We start from the raw sequence: 21865 nt of genomic DNA, 5'->3' as shown, positions 1-21865 counted from the left end.
GTCATATTTATGTTATTTCCAGTTGTGTTAAATATTTTGAACGTTGTTGTAAATGTACAATGCAACCTCCTAGCGTAGTGCTAAAAACAAGGAAGCGGATTGGTTGATATACTTTTGTCTCCTCCGTGATTGGTCAATCCACCAGCACCTGTCGCGCAACCTGAAGAAAGTTTTGCAGCCGTTGAGAAATTTAGCCAGAGTGGGCCGGCCTATTGTTCAGTCTGGGAAAGGGGGGGGTTAGGAACTCGAGTCCGGAACGTTCGATAGGAAACTAAAAGCTGTCAAACGGGTCTACCTTTTCTGAGGTGAGGAATGGAGTGCTCCAGGAACTCTATCCTCCTCTAGGCGCTCAAATAAAACTTTGCAACTTCTTCTGCTATGTTGTCTGGAGAAAAAAAAAATAGCAACTCACTCGTAGAAAAAAACAGCTACACGGAGTTAATTTATTAAAGAAAAAATGGCGTCGGAGGTGAAATTAATCGGGAACGAACTTTTGGAAGTTGACATATGCGACGGCGGCGTGTGTTCCGAGGACGAGAGCGGCGTTTTTGTCAACTCTGCCGCTCCCCTCCAGGATGATTTCTCCGGCTTTGAGCAGTGGACGAGCCCCGCCGAGTCATCTAATGACACATCATCACCTCCGGAACAGCAGGTCCCCACCAGCGAGAACGGAGCTCCGCCCGGCACTCACTGGGGCAACACGGCCGGTGACAGTGACTCTGAGTCCCAGGGAGATGGACTCAAATCTCTGAGGTCTTCCATAGTGGACTGTTTGCTGGTGGAGCTTTATGAGACGTACAGTGGAGGCAGCAGGAGGAATGTGGACAGCTGGGACAGCTCCACGGAGGCATCCGGATCGGATGCTTTTTTGGGCCGCAGTAACTCCGGGTCCAGCTTCCTCCAGGAGCTCCAGGAGAAGCACACCAGGAGGCACCAGATGAACTACCTGGCCCAGAAAGGTGAGGGGTGTGGGCATGGGTGTTTGTGTTCAGGGGCGTTGACAGGTCCTGTTGCTCCTTTGGCATACTGACAGCATCTGGCTAAGTCAAGTCAGTTTTATGTTTACATGGGTTAATGCTTTAATGTTCAAAAAGCATTATTTTTCTCATACTGTCGGTTTGAATATACCTGGATTCACTAGGGGTGTGCAAAAAAATCTATTCACATTTGAATCGCGATTCAAACTCTACCGATTCAAAATGGATTCATAGAATTCCAAAAATTGATTAAAATTGTATGAACTGTGAATCGTTTTTTTTTTGTTTTTTTATAGAGAATCGTTTTTTAATCGAAAATCGATTTTCAACCGAATCTTGAGCCTGAAAATCGATATTGAATTGAACATTTTCTGAATAGTGCACCCTCAGTATTCACCCTCTGTCTGTAAAGTTCTGTCTCTTTAAACCCACCTACCCAAAAAGCCCAGTCTGCTCTGATTAGTCCGCGTCTCCGGGTCATCTGTGCTCGTCATTGCAGCCGGGGAATGACTGCACTTACATATACAGTAGCATACTGTAGTTATAACATCACAACGGCTCATTTTAAGGCACAGTTTCTGAATATGGGCTTTGTGCATTTCTCTGTGGATTACAAGTTTTGATACTTTCACAGTATTTACATAGCAACTTGGCCTGCTTTATAATCGACAAGTCTTGGAAATCTCACTTTTATGTAAATATGGGACCTTTATATCATAAAAGTTGCTTTAAAGGGCTTTACAATCTGTACAACATACAAACACCCTCTGGCCTTAGACCCTCAGATCAGTAGAAAACAACTATTATATATAATTAAAAACAATTAAAATGAACAAGTGCATTTCATAAATGTAGCAGATTTTTACCAATCTTTTTAGGGCTGACATCTGGATATGATATTAGTGGACAATATATCAGCCAGCTAATGGGTATATGGCAATAATGGTATGTTATTTTTGATATTTAAAATATGCCTGTGAGCTTTATATTGGTCTAAAACATGAGGCATTCTTTAAAAAATATATTTGAATAATTTAATCTGAAACAGTGGCAATAGATATGATTACTTTTTTTAAATCAAGAATTTGTAAAAATGATATAGAGTAGGATAGACCTCTCATCTAGTTATGAGTATGAGATGAGCATCCACTATCCACTGACACTTATACAACTTCTGTAATACAATCCCCAGCACAGGGTATGTTTTTGCTACTAGTTCATTATATTGATTGAGCTTGATACAATGGGGCTTTGTAGATGATTTTGTTTGCCATCAATATTGGTAGCGGCTGAAGTTATCAAATGTCGGATCTCGCAACAAATGTTCATCATACAGATGGAATTGCTGTGGTGCTAAAAAGGGAGTCAGTGGCCAGCCATGACTCAATAGATGTAATGTCTAGCAGAAACACTGAATTTTATCATGACATCGACAAAGAAACTGTATTTAATGTGCATTGGTCACTTCATCCGCTTAATTAGGTCAATTTAGGGGCTGTTGCATCCCTAGAAAACATAATCAATGAATTGACAATAGCCCCGTGGTAGCCATGACTAGACGTAGCCTAATAAATGATCCATTCATTTCATTTACCACTACATATCAGCTAGTTGTAAATCAGAGACATTTTTTTTCTTTGCCTACAAGTCATCTTTGAGACAGACAGCAAACAGTAGGAGAGAAATGTAATACCATGAGACTCCAATGCACCATAGTTCATTTTGTTTATTCAATGAGATGAGTCTGTATTGAATGGTAAATATCTCTTTGTAAGTAGGCATGGGCCGGTATGAGATTCTGACGGTGCGATAACCTTCAGCAAAAATGTCACGGTTTCACGGTATTGCGGTATTACAATTACAGCTTTTAAAATGTTTTATTTTTTAAATGTCTGGGTAAAAAAAACAAAAACGTTTCATTGAACACAATGTATTTTATTTTTTAAACACACTGCACACTGGCAGAGAGAGGGATTACTAAACTGCATTTTCTGTCCTTGAAGACTCATCTAAAACAGCTCATACCTTAGGAGCGGTATGACAGAAAATGTTAGTGGTTTTAAGACTGTGACTTTTCACCTTGAAACCGGTAACCGGCCCATGCCTATTTGTAAGTTATTGGTTTAGTAAGATATGTAGCTGGGAAGTCTACAAGCGTTCACTGTTATCAGATATCAGGAGAAGCCAAACTGGCTGAAGAACAGACAACTGTTTAGTTTCACATGACTGACAGGTGTCCTCACAGTATATGCAGACCTTCACATACACAAACACAAACACTGAGACAGCTCATTTAGTACTCCTCAATGTGTAGATACGGTGTTGCCTCGGATCCATGTAAGGCATGTGGCTGTTGAGTGCCACGCTGTCATTGCTTCCTCCGTTAAAGTGGAATCCTACAGTAAACACAGCCAGGCCTGTGAGCTCAGTGTTTGCCCACCACACTCGTGAGGCTCGGTCAAGTTAAACAATGGCGAGGGCTGACACTCAGGAAGAGGAAACGCTCTGATAAAGCCTCAAAGAACAGCTAAAGCATGTGTGCATACGTCTTCTAATGTTCAGTCAGGGATTAAGCGCTCATTGTGAAGTTTAGGTCCCCTTTGGTAAACATGTAAATGTGGTGGATGGTCAGCAGTGTGGTATAATAAGTAAGGAAGCTTCTTAGTGCTCTTCCTAAGTGTCCTTGATTGAGACCTGCCGCTGCAGGTGATCATGACCTTTGACCTCCTAGTAGAGGAGTGGTAACATGAAAAGTCAACCTCCAAGCAAGGTGGAAATGAGGTTGAAAAGATTTTCATTACTGATATTGATATAGACAACTAGGACTATTTTTTATTATTGATTATGTCATTATTTTTGTCTTTTAAAGTATGAGAAATTTTGATGGATGCCCATGCAATGTGATTGCTTTTTTTTAATCTATGTAACAGTGATTTAAAGGTATTTAACCTGAAGGAGTGTCTGCTCACCTGGAAATGTGACAGATGGGTCGGAGGAAAGCGTAACTTGAATAAAACTCCTTCACACTGTCTTGATTACTGCTGGAATATTTATTAATTTACAACATTTTGGGTCTGTTCGATGTTCATTTTCCCAATTTAATTTAAAGATATAATAATGTAAAATGAAGCAATAAAAACGCACTTTTTCGAAGCTGTGATGAGCAAATACGTGGTATTTTCACTTGTTATAAAAGATTAACTAACTATAAAATCCATTGATTTCTGTGAGAGCAACAATATTGGGTCAAAATACAGAGTATAACTTTTGATTAAGATGTTTTTTATTATTATATATTTCCCATTATTAGTTAGTGTTTGAGCTGAGCTCAAAATGTAACCATCATTTGAACACAATTCACAACAGTAAGCCTATTTATTTTACAAGAAGTATGAAAAAAACAGTGATGATCTTTGTGCCTCAGATCTGTGTCACCTTCAGTTTAAAATCTGATTTTCTTCAGCCTAAACCATTTTGTTTCTCCATAAATGGGAGGAGAGTGTGTGTGTGTGTGTGTGTGTGTGTGTGTGTGTGTTTATGTGGGGCAGTGTTCTGGTTTTCATTCATCTTCGCCTGCAGCTGGGAAAACAGACAAATGGCTGTGATATTCTGATCTATAGTGGCGTGCAGAGACATAACATGCTATTTCAAACTATATTAAGTATCTTTATTTAGAATACATCATATTTTAGACAGACCTCAATAAATACATGTCTGTGCTGTGAGTCTGAAACAAAATAATATTTGATCAAGGAATCTAAATTCTGAGGAGATTTTTTTCACAATACTTTTGCACTCTTCCTGGGATAATATGGGAATCACAAATATTGTTTTGAATTGTACCTTTTTATAGAGATTAAAGTTGGCTCTCATATTTACATATCACATGGCACATGTGTAATCAGTTGCATGCGTTTGTGTATTTTTTATTTTAATATTCACTGGAAAAAAATAATCCTGTGAGCCCAAAAATGTGTGATGCGTTTATGTGCTGGTGAGAAAGTCCGACATCCTTTCTTTCTTTTTTTTAGCTTATTCATGTGGAATTTCTGAGGTGGAAAAGAGTGTTTATATCAGTTTTACAACATGTTTTAGACACTTATATTTCTGTGTTTGTATCTTTTTTAGCCCCGGAGGAGCTGCAGTCAATCATCCAGGAGGTCAAATATCGTACAGGCCTGCAGTCGGCCAAGCTGCTTCGCCAGCTGAAGAGACGGGACCGACTTTGCCACAAACTGCAGAAGAACTACGACATTATCACAGCTTGTCTTCAAGCTGTCTCACAAAAACGACGTAAGAATATACAGTTATTCTTGCTTTAAAAAAAAAAAAGTTGTTACAGGACCCGTGGTAACTTTCAGCAGGAGGTATTCTTAAGGCCCTGACACACCAACACGATTATGGGTATGAAGGCGGGCAGTCGGACTCAATGGCCAATCTGATTGGTGGAGGGCTAACCCGGAAATGACGAGTGGGATGAGCGTGACTAACGCCTCTCAAAATCTGACAAAAATCTTTCAAACTGACCTTTGTCGATCTGAAATGAAGACAGATTCAGCAACTGCACGGCCTATTTCTCGCTTAAAATGTTTTCAGAAACACGTTTCGGTGAACTATCTTCGTAAAATACGAGATCGTATACCGAATGAGCCGCTATTATGCCCGTTTGTAAAATCCGGGAGCAGCCAGACCCACGTGACGCGTTCGTCCAATTAGCTGCCAGTTTTCATTTTTTGGGCGACAATACAGATTAGCGCCGCCTGCTGTTATGGAGACGTATTACGTCTCGCGCACGCGCAGAACGTACACTCAAGTCGGCGTCGCTTCCGAGGCACTTTTTTGACCATCTCGGGGAGGCAGTCAGTCCGACTGCCTTTTCTGCCGAAGGTCGGCCGTCGGGTTGGTGTGTCAGAGCCTTTAGACACTCACGAGTGCTCTTGGAGGCCTGGAATTGTAGTCAAATTGATTGAAAGTGATTTATGAGCATCTAAAAGGCTTGAACTGCAGAGTCTATACTTGCATATCAGCCCATACTTTAATCAAGTAAGTTAACAACATATCAGTGCCTGAACATAGACATTTTATTACTCAGAAATATATTTGTCGTCGTAGGTTTTCCTCTTTTTCTATAACTAGTTTTGGTTGTCTGTGAAAAAACAACAACAGCAACTACACTTTACAAGACCTATTCATATTGTTTGTGGAAGCAAAATAATTTCATAAACAAAAAGTTAGTTTGGCCTAATCAAATTTTGTTCCCCTGAAATCCAAGTTTGAAGTCCAGTGCTGTGTAATACCATAAGGTAATTTAGAAAAGAATTGGAGACTAGATTCCTTTTTACGTCTTGGATTTTTATGCTTTCATGTGTTTCTACAAATCTTTGATAAGATCTACTAACCATAACAGGCTAAAAAAATCCAGAGTAAACAAATTTGGAAATAACTTTTAAAGTACAAAAGGCTGAATGCATTTGCAAGATAGAGTTACAGGTTTGCACACTATGTACAGTAAGACCCTATCCTAGCTGTCATATCACGTGCAGTATGAAAATAACTCACATTTACATAATCGCCTGTGACATACAGTAGACTCAAAGCACATGATGACTATGGGGGAATAATATGTTCATTTTCATATCTCCCGACGCTTCTACTCCAAAACAGCCTGTAAAATGATTTCATTTGACTGTTACATAAGAGATGTTGGAAACATGGTTTACAAAGGTAATATTTACAAGGAAGAGATTATGGATTAAGCCTCATTCTGTGAATGATTTACACACGATTAAATATCCAGACTAGACTTATTGGGAATTTGGAAGAATAACAATAGCGCTAAGTCCAGGATGTCAACATATTTGAGAATGATTTCATTTTACTGAAAACATTTACAGTAACTTGTCATCAAACACTTTCTTAGGAGTTGAAGAGCCGACATCTCTTCCCAAAATGTCGCCTTATAATCAGCCTTTTATTCTCATAATGAAAGTACAGAAAGGATTCTCTCTACAGGTGCTTGGAGTTTTTCAGTTTTTGTGGTTGATTGTTCTTAAACTCATTCCAGATATGAAGAAAAAAGAGCAGGGATTAAAAGGAGTTAAACATCATTGAAGGGATTTAGGTCTAATGTGGTTATTTTGCTTTGATTGTTAACTGTTATGTTTTGTTAACATGCAGAATGATGGCTCACAAGGAGGCAGAGTATATGATAATACATGGGTTTTTATTGTAATGAGGCATTTATACATGTGAGTTTATAGCCAGGTTATGCCAATATTTCCAGGATAGCCAGTAGAGCCAACATGGCTGCAGAGGCTACACTGCCTGTCACTGTTATTTTTGCATGTTGTAACAGCCTCCACCTGGCAAATGACATAGAAAATGCCAAGCTATAAACTCCAATCATTGAGATTATGATTAGCCAAGCAGCTGCCTGTATCAACATTTTATTACTTTCTAGTGCTGAATGACGTCGCCATTTTCACCTCATGATTATTACTTCACAAAATTGTTGCAATTTGTGATGTAATTGTCCCTAATTGGCTAGAGATTTGTTGACAAGTTGACAAGCCATCTGTTAAAGGTGCAGCAGGTAAGCCTTATAAAACTAACTTTTTGTCATATTTGCTGAAACTGACCCTATGTTCCAGTAGAACTACATGAAGCAGGTAACTTAAAAACAAATCTGGCTCCTCTGGCACCACCTACAGCCTGTAGTGTGATTTGCAAAAATCCACCGCTCCCTGATCAGATGCACCAATCAGGGCCAGCGGGGGTGTCTAACTGTGTGTCAATCACTGCTCATGCACACACATTCATTCTCCCTTGTGGGGGGAGGGGCTTAGGAGACTGTTTTGGCCTTTAGCAGAAAGGGGGGGAGGGACTGAGAACTTGTCGATGTTCACATTTTTTGGCTAAGTCCTGGATCTTCACAATCCTACAGCACCTTTAAATTCCCTCTGGAAAAGTACTTGACATTTGACAATGGCATGAATCAAAGTGGTTTTTCAGAATATATGTCAGAGCTTTGTGTGCAGGGAACATTAATACAAATTAGTTGCACTTATTTAATTCATGTTACATGTTTATATAAAATATATTGCCTATTGGAGTTTTAACAGTTCAATAAAACACAGGTCAGTATTTTTTTCACTTCAAGTACTGTTTGTTGTTTCTTGACAGGGGCATTAAATGATATCTATTATTGACCTCTATCGGAGTTGCAAAGGGACTCTGCATTTTACAGTAGCCTAAAGATGGAATAAGTATTTCTATATTGTCCCGATGGAAAACAAATGAGTTATTAGAGCAGTCATCCAGTTGAAACATCTACACACAAGATAATTTATTATGATGGTTATGGATTATCATCATCAAGGCTGTTTGCAGATATTGATTCTAAACGTCATTCAGACATCCACTCTTCCATTCAGGAAGCACTTACTGCACCTGTATGACTGAATCATAATGTCATGCATCATCGATTTAGTTTGCAAACATTATTTCTTTGCTCTCTCTTTTTAGTGAAGTGGTTACTAGGCAGAATCAGTGTTTCCTAAAGTTTCGGGTTTGTATAGTTTGCTGACTTGTGTCGGATAGCTTATAGATAAAGTATGGTGCGATGTTTTTGGGGTAACATTTCTTGTCTGAATCCCAGGCTGAGTTCTCTATCTAAAAACCGAGTTATTAGAATTAACCACCCTTAGGTGCATCACCTTGGCTGTGACTTTTCTGTAAATTATTCATACCCATGATTCATATTCTTTAACTAGTCCACGTCGCAGCTCTCTCTACTATTACTGTTTGGACGTTTCAATCATTTGTATGCCAGTGGATAAAACTCACCCAGTCAGTCATTTGGCTGTGACTCTACTTCATTTAAAAGAATAACCACATTTTGCAGATTTTATGCAGCCAGACTGTAGAGCTTTTATTTCGAGTAGATTCTTGTTTAAATAGAATAGAATATCTTCATTGTCATTGTAACAGATACAACGAAATTAAGTGCAGTCCTTGTCAAGTGCCAAACATCTATGAGGTAAAATATGCCTAAATAAATACATGAATAAAGAATGCTACTACTGCATACATATTAATGCTAAAAACACATAGGAGACACACCCATACAGGCATCCACGTTTTAAAATAAAATAAAAAATATCCCTGAATCCATTTAATCAGATTTTTCAGTTTTTCGATTAAGGAAACAAAAGCCCACCCCTGCTCTGTCTCATTTTTTCCTCCACCATTACCTCATCCCTCTCTATCTCCTCCCCACGCGTCTCTCCATCCCACCGCATCCCTCCATCCTCGCCCCTCCTCCCCGTGACGCCAAACCGGAGGAGGATGCGGAGGTGTGCAGTATCAGCAGCACTACCGAGCACAAGCAGCACAAACCGATACTTCCCCTTGAAATGATGGGCTATTTTTTTGACATTTCTAAGTCATATTTTATTTAGATATTTGAGTCGCTTGAACGAGGCTTTCTGGACGTTGCTGTGTCACTGAATGATGCGTGTAATGTCCGGGGTTTCTTCGGGCATAAGTCAGAAACAAGCTACCGCCTGAAAAATATTTAAAACACGGTGATCAGTTTAATCGATCGATTTTAAACGTCTTGGAGGAGGGCGTTTAGAGGGACAACTGTGTCTCTGGCTATCGGGATGAACTCTCCGTCGCCGAAGGAAGACGTAAAAAGGAAGGATTAATAAACCGGGACAAACCGATGATTGATTCCCGATGAGGCAGGGGCGACTCCCCGCCGCCGGCAGGAGGCCGAGGGCGGGCGCGAAGCTGCGGCAGCAGGGATCCGGAGGGGTCGGGAACATCATCAGCAACGTCCTGAAGAAACGGAACGGGATATCCAGGAGCGCGCCCCGGCTGCTCTGCACCTTAGAGCCAGGTGACACATCAATAGGTCTATGGGGAAAAGGCACTGCGTTGTTCAATGGCTTTTAACAATCAGGAAACTGAAGTGCCACACCGGAAATAATGCCAAGATATATTATTCAGGTCAATATGGTAAATTATATGTAAGCCCATGGTTTTTTATAGTGGCACAGTTTTGCCTACTGTGCTCCTACAAGTTGTTTCCTTTATACTCTCATTTCCCTTGTATTTACTGCTTTAACAGACCTGCTCTTATTTACAACAGGTTGCATCTTTAATGCTGCAATTTATGTGCCTAAAATTGGCAAGTTATTGTCATATTTGAGCAAATTATAATGCTTAAAAGTTATTATATTACATTATCAAAATGATGGCTGATATATGAAACCATAATGTATCTGTCATAATCCTAACACCAATAACATTTTAAAGAAGTTATGGCCTGATATACGTTGATAGATATTATATATCTATCAATATACTGTATATATATCTATACTGTATACTATATCCCCAGAAAGTGCATAATCGGCTGTTGAAATTTTCCGCTGGTAAATTACTTTCTTTTGCTATATATTACAAATAGTTTCATGAATGCATGCTATTGGCTTAAACCAATGATCCAAGTTTCCCAAAAGACCCAAAGGGTGTCACATGAGCTCATTGTAAACAATCTGACTGAGTAACTAATCTGAGCTCCAGTGTGTTCCAAATCAAATCATGAGAGCATACAAGGCAGTGAGGCTTGGTTTTTATACATCTGATAATGCATCACATTGGCCGCATAACTGAGGAGATATCAGTTTTCATGCATTCATTTCCTTCTTCTTATTTGTGGATGGACACTGCTGATGCACCAGACATCCAGATGTATCTATGCAGTGGAGTGTACAGTTTGACAAGTCATTTAAATACATAGATTTCTCATATGGAAATCCCAGATTTTAGAGACCCATCAGGCAGACACCCAGCGCTGTTTGTTAGTCTGGTGCTGAACTAATCGAGCACTGTTGATATATAGTTGCGGCAGTTGTGATTGACGTGTGTTTTGATTTATTTTGGTGAGAACTATAACACCCTTTATTTTTTTGTATTTATGCAAAGAACATACATACAATATATTTTTGGATACATGACAGCCATACATCTAGAATTCATAAATAAAGAAAAGAACACTGGGAATGGAGGGCACGTTGCATATAATGTTTTGTCAGGGGTGTGATTCTTCCGGATAAATCCGGAAATCCGGCTTTTCCGACCTGAAAATGAAGCTCTTGTAAATCATATGTCGTATCCGGCCCATGTCCCGGATGTGAAAGCCCCCTTACTGGACTACGGAATATAATAATATTCCATTATATTTTGTATTTTTAATTGTTACCTGCCACCAGAATTTTGTGATTTCCTTGCAATAAATATTGACTTTTTTACCATAAATTGGTGCCTAAAATGTATCAGAATGCAGGAATTGAAGTCTTTTACCCTCAAAACCCCAGACCACCTCCCCCCCTGCTTTGTGTGTTCCTGCAAAGACAAATTCGGAGCAAGGAAAAACCCTGAAGTATAATCACAGACAGCCATAAAAACATTTAAATTGCAGAGTTAGAGTTAAAACGGATGAAAAGATGGAGAACCAGACAGACAATATGTACAGTGTCAACAGAGAGAAACATGGACAATCGAACAGACAGTGACAACAAAGACCAACATACTGTAGAGAATGACAGTAACAGCATACAAACGGCATAAATAAAAAATTGTTATAAACGTGTGCTCTTTAAAAAGTAGGAAGCATTGTTTGCCAGTTACATTAAATGTTTAAAAATCTGTTACATAAGGTACTGCTTATATTATTTCACCATCTGTACACAAATGTAATTAGTGAATGCACATGTCCGTGGGTGGGGCTGCATGGGCGTGGTAATGTCGGCTGGTGTGGCTACAGTGCCAGGGCTGAATTTTTGTCCGTGGGTGTGTGTATGGGTGTGTGTCGTGTGAAGTGAGGATGGTGGACCCAAATGCAGAGAGCAGGCAAAGACCTGCAAAACGACCCCAGAATAAAAAAAAAAAAAAAAAATAATCAACCCCGGAGGGGCGAAAGAAAGTCTGGGGGAGGCAGAAAGCCACTGGGGAACCTGGGGACAGAAAGTCACTGGGGCAAAACGCCCTGGGTCTCAGGGAACAGAGAATCACTGGGGCACAGCGCCCTGGGGCACAGGGAACAGAAAGTCACTGGGGCACAGAGAGAGCTCGGCAACAGGGGCAGAGAGGCCTCGGCAACAGGGGGCAGAGAGGCCTCGGCAACAGGGGGCAGGGAGCAGAAACGAAGGCAGAAACCTTCAGGCGGTCTGCGACGAAGGCAGAACCCTTCTGGCCACCGGCGACGGAGGCAGAAGCCCTCTGGCGGCCGGCGAAGGCAGAACCCTTCTGGCCACCGGCGACGAAGGCAGAATCTCTCTGGTGGCCGTACTGGATGTCGAGGGCACCGAGATGACTGGCGGCGAAGGCGAATCCCCTCTGAAGGCCGGCGGCGAAGGCGAATCCCCTCTGAAGGCCGGCGGCGAAGGCGAATCCCCTCTGAAGGCCGGCGGCGAAGGTGAATCCCCTCTGAAGGCCGGCGGCGGAGGCGAATCCCTTCTGAAGGCCCGCGACGGAGGCGAATCCCTTCTGAAGGCCCGCGACGGAGGCGAATCCCTTCTGGAGGCCAGCGGTGGAGGCGAATCCCTTCTGGGGGCCAGCGGCGGAGGCGAATCCCTTCTGACGGCCAGCGTCGAAGGCGAAACCCCTCCGGATGACAGGCAGACCGAGCAGGAGAAGGGACAGCTGGGCAGAAGACTGGCGACCGGTCAGCTGGGTTGGGGTCCGCCAAACAGGCAACAGGAACTGAGGTCGACAGGGATGCCGACAGGGCACGAGAGGCAGGAGTGGGGTTGACCGAAAACCAGGGCAAAGTCACTAGGGAGGTCTCTGGGGCTCCGGAGACCAACAAAGCCTCAGGGGCAGTCACTGGGGAGGTCTCTGGGACGCCGGAGACCGGCAAAGCCTCAGGGGCAGTCTCTGGGGCGCCGGAGACCGGCAAGGCCTCTGGCTTGCCCGTAGACGTAGACTCTGGGAGGTCTGTCGACGTAGACTCTGGGAGGTCTGTCGACGTAGACTCTGGGAGGTCTGTCGACGTAGACTCTGGACGACTGCACGTCAGCGGCGGTTCTGGGCGGCTGCACGTCAGCGGAGGTTCTAGAAGGCTGCACGTCAGCGGAGGTTCTAGAAGGCTGCACGTCAGCGGAGGTTCTGAGAGGCTGCACGTCAGCGGAGATTCTGAGAGGCTGCACGTCAGCGGAGATTCTGGAAGGCTGCACGTCAGCGGAGGTTCTAGAAGGCTGCACGTCAGCGGAGATTCTGGGAGGCTGCACGTCAGCGGAGATTCTGGGAGGCTGCACGTCAGCGGAGATTCTGGAAGGCTGCACGTCAGCGGAGATTCTGGGAGGCTGCACGTCAGCGGAGATTCAGGGAGGCTGCACGTCAGCGGAGATTCAGGGAGGCTGCACGTCAGCGGAGATTCTGGGAGGCTGAACGTCAGCGGAGATTCTGGAAGGCTGCTAACCAGCAGGGGATCTATGAGGCTGCTAGCCAGCCGGGAATTAGGGATGCTGCGAACCAGCTGGGGATCTAAGAGGCTGCTAGCCAGCCGGAGTTCAGAGATGCTGCTAGCCAGCCGAAGCTCAGGGCGGCTGCTAGCCAGCCGGGACTCAGGGAAGCTGCTAGCCAGCCGGGAATCAGGGGTGCTGCTAACCAGCTGGGGATCAAAAAGGCTGCTAGCCAGTCGGGGTTCAGGGAAGCTGCTAGCCAGCCGGGGATCAAGGGAGCTGCTAGCCAGCCGGGGATCAGGGATGCTGCTAGTCAGCCGGGAATCAGGGATGCTGCTAGTCAGCCAGGGATCAAGGATAACGGACCGCCTAGGGACACTAGGAAACTCGGGAACTCTAGGAAACTCGGGGACACTAGGAAACTCGGGGACACTAGGAAACTCGGGGACACTAGGAAACTCTAGGAAACTCTCGGGAACGCTAGGAAGCTCGGGGACACTAGGAGGCTCGGGGAAGCTGGGCAGTGCTGGGACACTGGGCAGCTTGGGGACACTAGGAGGCTCGGGGACGCTGGGCAGTGCTGGGACACTGGGCAGCTTGGGGACACTAGGAAACTCGGGGACACTAGGAAGTGCTGGGACACTGGGCAGCTTGGGGACACTAGGAAGCTCGGGGACACTAGGAAGTGCTGGGACACTAGGAAGTGCTGGGACACTAGGCAACTCTAGGAAACTCTCGGGAACGCTAGGAAGCTCGGGGACACTAGGAGGCTCGGGGAAGCTGGGCAGTGCTGGGACACTGGGCAGCTTGGGGACACTAGGAAACTCGGGGACGCTGGGCAGTGCTGGGACAATAGGAAGGCTGCTAGCAAGCCTGGAGTCAGGGGGGTTACTAGGTGGCCTGGATTCAGGGGGGTTGCTAGCTAGCTGGGGCTCAGAGAGGTTGCTAGCTAGCCTGGATTCAGGGGGGCTGCTAGCTAGCTTGGGATCTGGGAGAGTGCTAGCTAGCCTGGACTCAGGGAGGTTGCTAACTAGCCTGGGCTCAGGAATGCTGCTAGCTAGCCTGGACTCAGGTGAGTAGCCAGCTAGCTGGGGCTCAGGGAGCTTGCTAACTAGCCGGGGCTCGGGAAGGCTGTTAGCTAGCCTGGATTCAGGGGGTTTGCTAGCTAGCCTGGATTCAGGGGGGCTGCTAGCTAGCTTGGGATCTGGGAGAGTGCTAGCTAGCCTGGACTCAGGGAGGTTGCTAACTAGCCTGGGCTCAGGAATGCTGCTAGCTAGCTGGGGCTCAAGGGGGCTGCTAGCCAGCCGGGGCTCAAGAAGGCTGCTAGCTAGCCTGGATACAGAGGGGCTGCTAACTAGCCTGGGCTCAGGAAGGCTGCTAGCTAGCTTGAGCTCAGAGAGGCTGTTAGCTAGCCGGGGGTCAAGAAAGCTGCTAGCTAGCCTGGACTCAGGGGAGTAGCCAGCTAGCTGGGGCTCAGGGAGCTTGCTAACTAGCCGGGGCTCGGGAAGGCTGTTAGCTAGCCTGGATTCAGGGGGTTTGCTAGCTAGCCTGGATTTAGGGAGGTTGCTAGCTAACCGAGGCTCGGGGAGGTTGCTAGCTAGCCCGGATTCAAGGGGGTTGCTAGCTAGCGGGGAAGTTGAGAGGCTGCTAGCTAGCCGGGAATCAGGAAGACTGCTAGCTAGCCTGGATTCTGGGGAAATGCTAGCTAGCATGGGCTCAAGGGGATCGCTAGCTAGTAGGGGCTCAGGGGGATCGCTAGCTAGCCTGGATTCAAGAGGGCTGCTAGCTAGCCGGGGCTCGGGAAGGCTACTAGCTAGCTCGGATTCAGGTGGGCTGCTAACTAGCTCGGGGTCAGGAGAGCTGCACGCCAGCTCGGAGTCAGGGGAGCTGCACGCCAGCTCGGAGTCAGGGGAGCTGCACGCCAGCTCGGAGTCAGGGGAGCTGCACGCCAGCTCGGAGTCAGGGGAGCTGCACGCCAGCTCGGAGTCAGGAGAGCTGCACGTCAGCCCGGGAACAGGAGAGCTGTCCGTCAGCTCGGGAACAGAAGGGGATGAGGACTCTGGGGTGAAGAGCGGGGCATTGCGACGGGAGCCATGTCTTCCTCTTCCCCGTCTGCGACCTCCGCGGGTCCCAGAGAAAACAGCCAGGCGGGTACCCTCATAGCTGCACGCCAGCTCGGGGTCATTGGTCTGCTCAGGAGAACTCACTGACCAAGTAGCAGGCTGGGTACCAACTGGCAGCTGGGGTAGCTGACTGCTAGCAGGCTTGGGAGATGATGGCCTGGTAGCATGTTGGGGTGTTGGCTCCCGGCTAGGAGTTTCCAAGAAGTCCTGAAGCCACTCCGGCAGGAAGCTCCTAAGCCAGGGTTGAGAGGAAACTCTCCAGCGAGCAGAGCGAAGAACTGCCTCCTTAGCCTCCCAACCTTGGGCAATTCTCCACTCCCCAACAGCACAGATAAGCCTGCAGGTGAGGTCACAAAGTTCGTCCTCGAATGACTCTGCTGGGTCCATGATGGTCAGATCATTCTGTCGTGTGAAGTGAGGATGGTGGACCCAAATGCAGAGAGCAGGCAAAGGAGTATTGAGCTCGAGGATTTATTAAACACAAAAAACAGGGAGCAAACCAAAGGCGGTCCAAAAATGGAGCAGGCAGAAACAACAGAACAGGCTACGACGTGCTGACAGGAACAAAACCAGACACAAACACTAACATACATACAAACTGACGGCACCAGGACACAAAATGATCTGACAAAAGACAAGGGGAAGACAAAGACTAAATACACAGGGTAACGAGGAAACAAGAGGCAGGTGACACAAGGGCTGGGAAACAGGTGGAAAACATCAGGTAATCACACAGGCGGGAAAACACAAAGTAAAGCTAAACAAGACAAGACAGAACAGATTATCAAAGTAAAACAGGAAACAAGCAAAATACAGAACAGACACGGACTACAAAAATAAAATACACACCACCCATAACAGTGTGTGTGTGTGGTAGTAAAGAGATAGAATGGGAGAAGGAAGTTTGTGTGAGGTGGACCTGGTCACCACAGACCCAAATCTTCTCAGCTGTTGCTACTGTCATATGCTGCACTGTCTCTTCATGTGGCACTATTATTTATATTATAACAAGGTAATGCAATGTGTAATCAAGTGATGACTGATTAACAGTAATGTAAATGCTAAATGCCCTAATACCTGTTGATACTACAATAATGCAAAGTATAGGCTCTTAACCTTGCAGTTTTGCACATATCATGTAAGACTCAATTTCTCCATTTCTTTGCACAAAACTCTCCAGAAAGTGCCATTTAATGATTTATTTTTCAAAAACGTTGTATGCAAGTAATATTAATGATTACTTTCATTGATTTTGGGGTGTTTCATTCAATTTTATAGCATTTGAAAAAAAAATTGGGTTCTGTCGCAGCGCCATGGGTGCGGCGTATATTTTCCTGCTTTTTTGTCCTTTGCCAATCACACCTATGTTTGTGACAATGACAACACAGCAAAAAGTCCATCTATGTCCCAGATATTTTTGTAGTTATGTGTGCATTATTTACTTAGTTACAGCCCAATGTGCACAGTATAGAGGTTATCCTTTATTTTAGCCGTAGTTTGTAACAGTGTTCTCGCTTGTTTCTGTCATCAAAGACTGAACATCTTGAGTGAAGAGTTTTCAGTCCCCTCTCTTCTTTTTCTCCCTTTCTTCTTACCTTCTGTCCTTGTTTCCTTGTTTCCCTCTGCCCTTCCTCCCTCGCATCCTTCTCCCCCTATCATTCTTTCTCCTCATCCCTTTTCCCTTTTTCCTTTTCTTTATACTCCTTCCTCCTCTCTTTCCCAGTAGTCTCTATACATCCTCTAGCTTGTGTAATTTCAATTAACTTCACCTCTGGAGAGATTAATAATAATAATAATAATAATAATAATACATTTTATTTATATAGCGCTTTACATGGTACTCAAAGACACTTTACAGTAAAACCAGCACATATAGCACATTAAAAACAGATCAGCAATAAAACCAACACATAAAACAAGCATATTAAAACAATAAAACCAGTAACTATCAGGTGAGAAATGTAAGACTATTGTATGTGGAAAGAGCTAATCTGAAGAGGTGTGTTTTGATTAGTGTATTGAATGTGTCCTGGTCAGTACAGTCACAGATGTGTATGGGTAGGGGGTTCAGAGGGAGGGGGCTGCAATGGTGAAAGCTCTGTCACCCCAGGTACGGTGCTTTAAACTATCACACATTATGCTGGACGGCAGCCTCCGGACGTCACTAATGGATCCAGCCTTAGCTAAATACACGTTTTTGTATCAGCTGCTTTGGTCTAATCTGTGACAGGGGAGTAGTAGGAGGGCTTTCCGTGTTAATCCTCTCCCAAAGCTCTGAGAGGAAACCGCAGAATAAGGCGACGTTCATGGCGCAGGGAATAAAGACAGAGGCGGACCAAGCAGGTTAAACACCCGTTTTGTCTTTTCGCGAGGGACTTTTATTGTAGTGGACATTAAATTGTTCGTAGGCTACTTGTTGTGCGATCGGCTGCCGTTTGACAGACAGACCAATCCTCCGGAGGCTCTTCATGGAGAGGGAAAGAGGAGAGAGAGAGAAATGGCCGCTGTTGGCCCAGAGCCGAAACATGTCAGGACCTTCCGTCTTAACTTCAGATCAAAGTCTCATTTCCGTTTGGTCTTCGGGGGGGGGGTTAGCCTACTACCCTCAAAATGTGTGTGTGTGTGTGTGTGTGTGTGTGTGTGTGTGTGTGTGTGTGTGTGTGTGTGTGGGTGGGTGGGTGGGTGCGTGCGCGCGCGCGCGCGCAAAGAGATTTTTAATCGATTTTCCAGTGAAGCGAGAGATTTAAACGCGGATTCAGCACCACGCGGAAATGGACAGCGACGACTCCGTGAAGTGTCTCACCAAACTCTGTTCATAAATCTAATGTTTTAATACAAAAACTATAGCCTTAAATCTATTGTTTTGTCTGATAACATCGTGGTTAAAGAGCTTCCGCTGGTTGGATCTTTTTTTTTTTTTTTTTTTTTTTTTATTTTGATTATGTGATAAACAGTTATGTCTGTTTACCGACATCAACTGTATATGTGTGAAAAAGGTGCTATCTGTGGTTACAGAAGCTGATACTTTGGCAGCGGATGGCTTCCTCGCCTTCTGAAACATGCAGACGCACAATTAAACACACAGACTGAGCTCAGACCAGTATGCCAGGCTGATATTTTAATTCCTATTAAAAGTCACATCTGGTCTGGTCAGTGTCATCCCTGTCTGATATGATGGCTATAATACCCTGTGTCTGTTCTGCAGGCTACAGAGGTGGAAGAAGTACTCCGATAATGAATTAATGTAAAATGAGCAATATTACAGTGTAAACATATTCTGTCGTGCATTCAAAGTCTTACTTAAGTAAAAGTACAAAGGTATTAATACAGAATGAATTTAATTTTGGTTTGAGACATAGGCCTATATTAAAAATGAACTTGGTGTCATACATTTCATTCTGTTATATTTAAAGATATTCTTTTGGGCATTTTAGGCCTTTAATTGACAGGACAGCTGAAGACATGAAAGGGGAGAGAGAGGGGGGGAATGACATGCAGCAAAGGGCCGCAGGTCGGAGTTGAACCCAGGCCCGCTGCGTCGAGGAGTAAGCCTCTGTATATGGGCGCCTGCTCTACCAACTGAGCTAACCGGGCGCCCTCCTTCTGTTATATTTAGTCTGCCTCATCATTCTGGTCAACCAAAAGCTGCTTGATGCCATTTGGTGTACAGACTGAGTCTGATTATCTCCTTAATATTCCCCTCTTCCACATTGAGATGCTTAGTATACATAGTGAATACTGTAGAATAACGTTAGGATCTTGTACAATGCTAGCTAACCCAGATCTGGCTCCAGACTAGTCTGACCCGGTGTCTCTTGTTTGTTTGTAGGAGTTGACACGAGGCTGAAGTTTACCATCGAACCATCGCTGGGAAAGAATGGATTCCAGCAGGTCGAAACATATGCTACAACCCCTCGGTTCAGTTTAGGATTCAACATGCTCCAATTTGTCTCTTACTGTTTTGTTATTGCTTTAAGCTGTTGATCTAATGTTGTGTGTTTATATGTGTTTTAGTGTGAGAATGAATGTGGTAATTGTTAAACACTGAAGATCTATTTTCCTCTTAACAACAGTAAATAATATAGTATTATACATTAATAATTAATATCACAGTGGCCTGAGTGCCATGCGCTGGTTAATAATACGGGTACATAAAACTATGTATATTTTCTTCCCCACAGTGGTACGACGCCCTTAAAGCGGTGGCTAGGCTCCCTACTGGGATACCAAAGGAATGGAGGAAGAGGGTATGTCACTTAAACTAAGTATAACATATGGCATTGTTGGCACTCTTTTTCCCAGTGGTGGCAATGCAGTGATTTGCTGTACTCGCTGAGCTATACATGGAATAAAATGTAAGTAGTATTTTGAAATAGTAAAACTAGCAGCCCTATTGCAGCCTTGTAATTGTTGCATGTTCAGTAAATGTCTGCATAAACTCTGAGCAACAACCCTTGTTCTGTTTGGGGCAGAAATATCTCCCATATCAAAAGACATTTTGATTAACTAAGACCTTATGTAGTTCTCTTCTTTGTTTGTGTCTGTTTTGAACCCAGAGGTTTTTTATTTTTCATTAAAGAAAGTGATGAGTCATGCTATTACAAGAAAAGTGTGTGTTTCTTTATTACTGCCAACCTCCAAGCAGTGTTACAGTCTTGAGAAAGGCCACATTGTCTACAGGAACAATATGCAGAGGCGCTTTGTCTACAATGCTCCATCCATCTCACATCATAATAACTTCATCTCTTGGGAGAAGAGAACAGGGAAATGGAAGTGATTACTTTCATCTTGTCAGGGGAGATGAACAATGAAATCTTGTCTTCTTTCCTGAACTTGCAAAACAAAATGAATCACTGTCAACAAGGGGCCTTTTACACAAGTGCTGGAGGAATATTGTGGAAGGTAAACTAGGAAAGTTTCAATATTTCTTTATATGACTCAGTAGGGACAGTGAATGGAAACCTGTCCTGATATATATAGGTGTAGTTCATCTGTTGATATTATTCTAGAAGTAATGTGGTTCTTTGTGTATCTGCGGCTGTTGTCTTTCTGCAGGTTTGGCTAACGTTAGCAGACCAGTACCTCCACAGTATCTCCATTGACTGGGAGAAGACGCTTCGTTTCGCATTTAACGAGCGGAGCAACCCTGACGATGACTCCCTCGGCATCCAAATCGTCAAGGTAACCAGATTGTATTGTTGTGTTGGGGGGGTTGGGGGTGAGATGAATGTGTATGTGTAGTGTGTGTGTATGCACGCACGGGGCTAGTGAGCATTTGAGTGTTAAAAGTGTGTGCCTTGAGTTAGCAGCACAGTGTTGACGCGTCAGCCTGTTCCCATAGCATGCAGATTGAGATGTAGAGATTGTTCAGGGTCACCAAAACATATTAATACTTTAGTACAATATTGGTACCGCAGCCTGTTTAGAATGATATTGGTCATTGGTGTGTATCGTACCCCGTTTTTTTGAAGATGTTTGTATTCAATCAAAATAGCCATTTTCCATATAGAAATACACATGAGAAAGACAAACAAAGAGACAAACAAAGAGCCCCTAAATTATTTCATATGTTGCTGGTTTCCTCCTCACACTATACAAGATCTTTTCAGGTGTATTGTACCTAGTTTTTAATGCATATGTACTAATGAACAATCTGCATTCATTATTGAAGACAGTAAGATTTGTATAAAAGCTCCAGAAAAGGCATTAAATTGACCTTGAGTTAAGATTATTTGGTCACACTTTTTGGTTTTAGTTTTTCCGAGGTAGCGAACACTGACCATCTAAAATTCAATTTTAATAGCCTTATATGATTCTGAAATATTGGGCAAAAAGTTCTGGCTACTATGTGCCATTGAGGTCCAGGAAAAAGAGGCTTTCATTTCAACTCAAGACAAACAAGCTATTTTACAAAGCAGTCTGAACTAGTGATGGGACGTTTGACACCGAGGCACCGAAGCTTGCATCACTCCCGCAAAGCACACTGGTTCGAAACAGTGTTGGAGCTTGTATCGAATTGAAATAAGCACGTGACTGATGACGTCTGAAGCTTCGAACGTCACTGAAACTCCGGAAGGGTTTGCTGGATTCATGTTACGCTGCGTGCTTACCAACGGCCCGTTAGAATTCACTAGAACATCACAGGAGTTATGAGTGTGGCTTGCAATTTATTCGATTAGCCTATTAATGGAAATTAGCCTTCTTACATACACCTGTCTGTAATTCTATGTAGCGGTAGAAGGTGGCATTGTTGCTGCAGTTTATTGAATCCATATTTAGCCTAATTAAACAT

General features: G+C 43.9%; 1 protein-coding gene across 5 annotated transcripts in view; it reads left to right on the top strand.

Annotated features, from left to right (window-relative positions):
* Nucleotides 1-240: 240 nt before the first annotated feature.
* tbc1d30 (TBC1 domain family, member 30) overlaps nt 241-21865 on the top strand; it is a 35885-nt gene continuing 14260 nt past the window's right edge. Inside the window, exons 1-5 of one of the 5 annotated variants that reach the window (XM_031313700.2) lie at nt 241-959; nt 5106-5270; nt 19403-19464; nt 19755-19820; nt 20629-20754. In XM_031313700.2, coding sequence (XP_031169560.2) covers nt 458-959; nt 5106-5270; nt 19403-19464; nt 19755-19820; nt 20629-20754 — 921 coding nt within the window. In that variant the 5' untranslated portion in view covers nt 241-457. Of the gene's footprint in view, nt 960-5105; nt 5271-9305; nt 9880-17667; nt 17917-19402; nt 19465-19754; nt 19821-20628; nt 20755-21865 lie in introns of those variants that run through there. The other 4 variants (XM_035996131.1, XM_035996132.1, XM_035996134.1 and 1 more) reach the window with 4 other exon arrangements.

Source organism: Sander lucioperca, chromosome 20 (genome assembly GCF_008315115.2).
Source record: "Sander lucioperca isolate FBNREF2018 chromosome 20, SLUC_FBN_1.2, whole genome shotgun sequence".
In the NCBI taxonomy this organism is placed as follows: Eukaryota; Metazoa; Chordata; class Actinopteri; order Perciformes; family Percidae; genus Sander; species Sander lucioperca.
The sequence above is the reverse complement of the archived record's forward strand: the minus strand, read 5'-3'. Positions and strand labels throughout refer to the sequence as shown.